Consider the following 7,962-nt stretch of genomic DNA (forward strand, 5'->3'; position numbering starts at 1 on the left):
AATATGTTATATGTCAGTGCGAAATATAGCTAGAGAAATTGATATGAGCCAAGGGCTCATAAATGTTAACGAGTTGTAACAAATATATGCGTATTAAGGTATATATATGTACACATGGCTATAAAATGAATGCTTAGGATACGCGGTACTAGTAAAGCACCTCATGGAGATGAATTCACCCATCGTTCGTATATTATTCAACTTTTTTTTTCAGTAAAGTTCCTATTAATTAGTAACTATGATATGCACAATAACTGCTGTCCTCGCTAAGCAAACACTTAAGACTGTTTTTAATACACCAAATAGATGTCCAATTCGTATACAACAGATTTGCTTATAGCGGTAGTAGGTGTCACTATTCAGACCTATATATATGTATATATTTTTATAGCTGTTTCAAAATCACTCACAAGCTTTCTTTTCCTGGCGAGTACTCGTGGTTTATGATCCTCATATCCATCGGCTGCGTCCCTTTTCTTGTCAGCACAATTGGCACTGGATACTGTCGCTCTGTCCCTTGGGAGGCTTGAGCTTCCTTGGTTAATAATTTGTTTTTTAATGTCTTTATCCCTATTAGCGTCCATAACTACAACGGCACCATCAACGGAACGCCCGCTTTCGCTGCTGTTCTGATTATTACCAGGTGGTTGTGGTTTTTCTTGGATATAAACGCTTTCGTTGGTTATTCCGTCTAGGTTTTGACCATCTTGCCATCGAACCTCCTTCCGGCCGACCGGGATTAAGTTGCGCCCGTTCACGTGAACGCTCACACTGCCAAAGGCTACGGCTGTGGTCTGCAGTCGCGACAACAGCTCATGATTTGCTGTTGGTAACTGCCCGGGACTTGTGACCATTACGTGCTGCGCAGTCGGGGTCTCCGACTGTCCGTTGATGCCGGGTACGCCTGCGCTCGTCGCGTGACTTTGAACGGGCAACTCATGGGCCTGGTGAACCATCTTGACGGATCACTTATTGACGCGAGAAGTGATGCCAGATGGTCACGACCTGAATGAAGCTTCAGTGGATTTAGCATGAGATTTGTACGCAGTATCTTTCCGGTTTATCACTAACCACTCGCACTAGTTTACCAGATGGATACTAGCACTCTATTTACTATCACGTGTCTGTGCAAGACCACAGGAAAAGCCTCACATTACAGTGCACTTGCCTTAACCATCGACGGTGCTTTGACTATATTACGAACGAAGGAGGTCCCTGCAGGGGGATCTGTAGAGATCAGCAAGGAAGCGATTTGAAAACACTATCAATGCGTAATTGGTACTTATCTATATAAAGGGCTATACAAGTCAAATAGATCAAATTTGCACTAAAGATAGAACATTCTGTGGTGCCTCTTCGACAGTATCTTTAACAGTTATGCGAGATTATCTAATAAGCACATGATCCTTGAGCGCTGGTCGCTTGCCTAATCATGTAATGTTTTTCTGTACGTCCAGGCAATCTAGCTGATTGGTACGCGGATAAGCTGATCTACGCTGATGGTGCATCGCCAGAGTGGCTGCCGTGAGTGCGCATTGTCTATTGAAGTTTCTAGACCACAAAGCGGACCTAAACGATGTTCATCAATCCCGAACACCTTGCAAAGTGATGAATACTATACGGTTTCGTTAATGTTCATTTGTTCTTATACGATTTTTGTTTTTCATTGAAAGCAGATGGAACTATAACGGCTACGAGGGTAACTCTTTGTGACCTTTCCCGATAGTTAAGAGGCAAACATGTAAGTCAGCATTTGCTCCACGACATGAGCTCGTCCGATTCACAGGCCAATGTAAAGAAATGACGTGATTCTAACTTCGTCAAAACAAAACAACAAGACGAGACCCGATATGCGCCTCTAAACGCTGCAAAGATATATTTCTCTTGCTCTCCAGGATCTTTTTCAGACGGAATCACTCAACGTCGATGTACAGCGACATCATCATTGGCCGTCTTCGGTGGCAATAACAGTCATAACCCTTATTAGCCCTCTATAATAATTATAAATGCATTATGGCGGGAAATTCGAATGGCACGTTTATCTTATCATCGGTTTGTGTTTCGACGATGTCTGTTGACACATCAGTGAATATTTATTCTATTCTAGATAGACCAGGTGTCTTCGTACGTTACCGTGCTCTGTGTGCCTACCGATTGCACACATTAGCAAATGTATCTTCATTTAATTAGCACATTTCCTAAACTAGCCCTTGAATCGAGTAGTAGGAGTGTAGGGGCAGAATTGAAATTTTGCTGTTGAAAAAAACACGAAATGAACAACGAAGGCTCGGCAATATTCTGGTATTCGGCGACTTGTTGACGATAGGAATACTACTATGTCTGCATAGTGTATTCATTAATAAACGGACGCTATTGTCCGTCAGACGATAGACATAAGATGTACAACAAAAGCAGAAATCTATATCGATTTTTATATTAATTTATACGACATTTACGGCATCCATGCATTTGCGCTTATCGGCTTATTATAGATTACACCCGCCGGATTTTTTTGTGATTTCCCGCGGATAGTATTTATCTGTACAACGCTGCACATCTTATTTTGCCCCTGAATACTTCATTGCGCATTTGTACTGTTTCGCCCGCTTTGTCTCGAGCGAACGATCTATAAGAAGAACGGAACCAGGCAAATTTTGACCACCGAGAAGTATTCACTCCATATTAGGAGCGCACCACGCAGGCGGCCAGTTTTACGTGACTGCTGTGCATTGTGCATTGTAATAGGTACAGCGTAGTAAATATTGCACATATATATATGTGTACAGATATATTGGAGTTAGACAGTGTAACGGAATAAAGCGTAACGAGATTAACTGGACTTCGTATCGCCGTTAATGTTACTGTTTAGTGAAATATACACAAGCCGAAGAGGCCGTGTCGCCTTACCACTCACTAAACCCTGTAGGCAAACAAGTCCAATAATGAAAAAAAACCTAAACATCCCTTATACAATTTACGAGATTGAAAGAATATGTGCATGCACTTTTCTCAGCGGAAACATCTAGCCATAGACACCGGGGTCTTCACTCAAAGATTAATGGCTACCGAAGCATAAGAGAAATGTCCCGATAATACGAAACGGTAATAAAATTAGACAACGTCTCGATAACGAGATCTACTTGAACGTCGTTCTTTAACAGATACTGATCGAAGATTGGCCCAACTTTCTAGATTGATTATATGCGTATGCCGCTATGCCCAGCTAATTGATTTCTACCTGCTTTTTAGCCGGATTAGTTCTTTTCGTCTTAGTTTGACTGTAATCCTATTTAGTTTATTACATTTTCCTATATTTCATCTAAAATTACCAGCTGTCGCCGGTCGCCCGTGAAACTATCGACAAGTTGCGCACAGGTTGGACATGGTACGGCATGCTTTATAATGCTGAAATTCCTCGCATTAGCGGCAATAGATAAATGAACAAATTTACTCATTGCTAGGCCGTCTGTCTACATTAGGGGTGGCTGTGAAATGTATTCGCCAGCCATTAGAAGAAGCGGAGATGAGGGTGGGCGTGGGGAAGTAAATGCCTGAGGGCAAAATGCCGGGCACCATTCCTACGGAAGGATATTTTGCCGTCATTTGTTTTTATTTGACTGTGGGTGACATCATCCGTTCCTCGCGGAACTACTGCACGTACTCTGCATGCTATCATTCATGTCGTGGTCACTGCCGCCGCTGTCGCAGCTTTATAGTCGTTCCATCCGTTCGCATAAACAGAAGCATTATTGTGTCGTCCCCGGACGGAAGTACGGAAACAACTGAACTGAGCAGCAAGTAAAACCACGCCGTCGTCTACGTCGCTTCTGGCTCCAACATCCGCCGCCTTCGCGGTCGTCGCGTTTTCGCGGCGGCGGCAACGTTATGGGTGTTGACTAGTTAGTGACTCACTCGTCTCATGAGGGTGGTTACCATTTTAAAGTTTCTCTCGACACGACGGGAAGGAGGCTATTGATAGCACTCTACCAGCGATGCATATACAGAGGCATCTCGATCTAGAGGGAAAAACAACACGCTTATTATCGTACAGTGGCGTCTGCTACCGTTTCTCCAACCACTTGCCCAATGTCAACGAATAGAACCGTAGAAATCGGCATAGCAGATTAGGTCGACGTTACTGGATGCCTTCTACACTCCGCGATGACTCGTTTTACGCGGCGAACCGAAAAATTACGTGACGTTTCGTTTACGGCCAGATTTCAATGGGCAAAAGGGAGAGAGAGGGAGAGCAATTGTAAGATCTCTGATACCGGCTTGCTTTATTTGAATAGTAGATGTGTTCGATAAATACGTACGCCTTTTACACACCTGGTCATCTCTGGTTTCTATTTATAGTTAGTGTATATGTTTTCGATATTTATTATCGCATGTTTATGGTGTGACGTTCCGCTGTTACAGTTTTCCAGATACGATATTTCCAGAAACAACAGATAACGACTGATGACGGGTCTACCACAATTCCTGAGTATGTAGTCATCAACTCGCGATTCGGTGCAGCGGATTATTGCATCTGAATGGACTTTAACCTCCTACTATACGGCTCTTATAATGCTGCTATCAATGAAATATCTGATATTTCGATTTATAACGTTCAACATTTCAGCTATTGGTTCTAGCCAGACGTGAGAAGTTTTTGACATTTAATCAGTTTTAGTGACACACCGTAGAGTCTGACCGCGATTAGTTTGATAGAATTCGTATAAAATGCACCACAACTTAAGAGGAACCAATGTTTCTGTAAGCATTGAAGGCGACGTTTCCAATAAAAGTGACGTAGCAAAGAAGGCCAAACTATTTGCGAGTATTACAGTGTGAAAGCCGACTCTTCAATCAACGCGTTCTAGGCTTTTGCAAAGTAAACAGGTGTTTAAATAGGCCTTGCAGGCAGCTGCTGGTCTACAGTTAAAAACATTGTATTCGTTTTCCGCCCATTTTCAATCTGTACCTTATCAATACTTAAGCATCAATACGCTATACATGTAATGTATATGCTTAAGACGATCCATAGCAATAAATCCAAAAGACGCATTTTTATATCATTGGTTGTCCTGATGGCACGCACCGTAAGTGTGATTCTACACAAGAATACTGATGGAAAGATTAGCACGCTTCGCTTCGCGTGATTCTATATCTTCGTCGGCCAAATCTGTGCTGGTACCCATTCGTCTGTCTGCCCACCCCACCCCACCTTCGTAAAAACTGCTAAAATGCTAATTTTTTCCATAGTCGACTATAATAAAACGTTGCTGCTCCGATCACTTGACCGATTATTCGTCGTCCGTTCCCTAAACGCTCATCCGTTTTTTCCGTGACTTTTCCGTGTTCATGTCTGAAGCGATTCACTGTTGCTGAGTGTTGTCTAACTGAATGTCCCACGCTTTTTGCACGGTAGAAGATGATATTAGATCAAACGTTTCTGACCCTCGAAGATCTATTACGAGGGCTCAATGCTCCTAATCGAACCTATGCGAACTCACGGAGTATTCCTCAAAGGCTTGACGTACAAGCATATCGTAATAGTCGTTGCTCTTCAAAGCACCTCGATCGGCTATGTTACCGTCTGATCATATCGACTAATAGATTCTTCCGAGTTTCGCATGCACGGCCAGTTGACTCTGCAACTGTCAGTCGACTTTTCCGCTGCCCCAAAAAAAAGCTGAAAGCTATTGTCGATTTGACCAAAAATAAATAGGTGCGTCTGGCCAATCTAACGTCAGGCCTAAGTAGTCCATGCGAAATCGGCCTACGCAAGCAGTATTCAGGCGAGCAATTAACAATCAACAGTCAGTACTAGCATTATGTTCCGGTACCGATATATGTGTATACTTGTAGTGCATGGTATACAACAGGCACACACGCTCGACGATATACATAGCAGAATTATGAACGGCCAAAAAAATACCAATAATGCGTACAGACGTAATGCTGTGCGAGTATGGCACCGTTATTTTTCGACATAAAAATCAAAACAAATGTATAAGGATATATTGGAGCGTGACGAGGCGCTCGAACATTTTTTCATTTTTGTCTGCAATCCTCAATGTAGAATTCGGTGAAATCACTAAGTGCTTCCATTGTAAGGTTGCGCGCCAATTCGGTTAATTGGAGACTAGCGCAATAGTGTATATGTTTTCGAAATACAATTTTCTTTACAAGCTTCTTTAATCGTAGGCCCCATAAGTAATCTCCAGGATTGTTCTACTGTCTCAATACTTCATGAGAAGAAAGACACGGTACACCCTCGCTGTTTGCGATTCGACCTAGACATGTCGTACATCTATTGGCAAAATTTGTTGTCTTTACAATGGGAAAGGAGACATAAGAGATAGAAACAGAAAGGACTACTATTACAATGATTCAATCGGCCTCTGTTACAACGGTGACGCTAGCAGAATAGATGAAAAATAATGAGATCGAATAACTTACTAATGATTGGACAGAAATAGGAGTCGATAATGAGGGGCCGAGGAACAACTTCTAAATCTAAAATAGTTATGCTAAACGCATGTCGTTGTGTCGACTTATAGAATTAGCACGAACTTTGTTCGGAGAATAGGCCATGATACGTTGTGCCTGCTTCAATCGTAGGATAGTATTTTATGAAAATGCATGACGTGGCGTCCAACGCACTGCGGGACGCACGAGGCCAGCGCAGTTACACACTGGAATTGTCCTCGCTTGATCATACGCCGATACCAGTACACACTAATTAAGCCTAAAGAGTTGCTTATGTGAGCTCGAAAAGTTTCTCAACGATAATTGTCTGCCATTTGTTTTTGCGATTCACTTTATTTATCCATCTAGTCTAGCCAGGAAGAATAGAATAAATCAATTTGACCAGATCAGTTGAAACGTATACTACTTGTGGATTATTTGTCGTTTATAGTAGCGTTTGCATATAACTCTCGGCCACTACTAGCGTCTGCCAGATGTGAACCGACATATTGACGCCCTTTCGTCCTGCCTCGTAGAGTAATCTGGCTCAGACTTCGAGAGGCTCACCGCTGGCATGTTCTCTTTGTTAAATACTATGTTATGGTATCGTATCCTCTAATATCCTCAGACAACAGAACCCAGTTTGGAGTAATAGTGGCCTCCCTCGTGGGAAGGTGCCGACTGAGGAGACCGCTCGCTTAAAGCATGAGTCGATCGGACCAAGCCATATATACCAAGCTATTCAGTTAATTCTGTACGTTCAAAGCGTAACGTCGCGAACTCCACGCCACGCTATACAGGCTGCTACAAATAGCAGCAATTGGTACAATCATGGCTATGGCTTAAGAGCACTGAGCAACACTCAAAAGATCCAAAAGGAAGAAACGAGCCATCTGCTTGCATATGCGGAGTATACTATAAGAGGAGAACAAAAAAAAAAAACTTTTCCTGTGAAAGGGTCTGGACAGTGACAATGGAGCCACCCACATGTTCACGACGAAACCATGGTAAACTATACATGGGACAGCGAGCACAACTTAATCCACAACTTAGTTAGAGAGTACCAATGTTAGCAATTGTACACCCTTTGCTCACACGTACACTCACAAATATTCACATCACTCTTTAGGTACCGACGTTAACAGCTGTGCTTACGATTGCCACCGTATAGCCTTGTAATTTCCATTATGGTTTTACAAGCCGCGAGACAGTATGTTTCACTGTTACCATTGCTCACATTTCGAAACGGTATTAGTAACCGGCTATTTCTATAAGCGACAATCGACAGTCCCAGGTTAACTGGGCGGTCTATCGGGTCGGTTCGCGCGCGGACGCCACAACCGCAGCGACCTCCCAGTCGGAGAGAGGGCACGCAGACAAACGTGGAGAGAGAATCGACTACACCCGCTACAAACTAGCTAAAGCTAAAGCATTTATCGAATTTGTTTCGTCTCATTACTGCTCATTAGTACGTGCACACAAATCATCCCGTGAGGCTATTTGAGC

At 42.9% G+C, this 7,962-nt stretch overlaps 1 protein-coding gene and 1 long non-coding RNA gene across 4 annotated transcripts in view; one reads left to right on the top strand and one right to left on the bottom strand.

The window, feature by feature from the left end:
* Positions 1-7,729, bottom strand: part of Ziz (dedicator of cytokinesis protein Ziz) — a 39,442-nt gene extending 31,713 nt beyond the window's left edge. For 2 of the 3 annotated variants that reach the window (XM_086971518.1, XM_086971519.1), the window contains exon 1: positions 411-3,140. In XM_086971518.1, the coding sequence (XP_086827644.1) occupies positions 411-956 (546 nt within the window). In that variant the 5' untranslated portion in view covers positions 957-3,140. Of the gene's footprint in view, positions 1-410; positions 3,141-7,443 lie in introns of those variants that run through there. The other variant, XM_022846618.2, reaches the window with a different exon arrangement.
* Positions 3,265-4,836, top strand: LOC111267981 (uncharacterized). The gene is made up of 2 exons (XR_002684937.2): positions 3,265-4,255; positions 4,420-4,836. It is a non-coding gene; the product is annotated as an uncharacterized LOC111267981 (long non-coding RNA).
* Positions 7,730-7,962: the final 233 nt, after the last annotated feature.

Source organism: Varroa jacobsoni, unplaced genomic scaffold (genome assembly GCF_002532875.2).
Source record: "Varroa jacobsoni isolate VJ856 unplaced genomic scaffold, vjacob_1.0 scaffold_1245, whole genome shotgun sequence".
Lineage (NCBI taxonomy): Eukaryota > Metazoa > Arthropoda > Arachnida > Mesostigmata > Varroidae > Varroa > Varroa jacobsoni.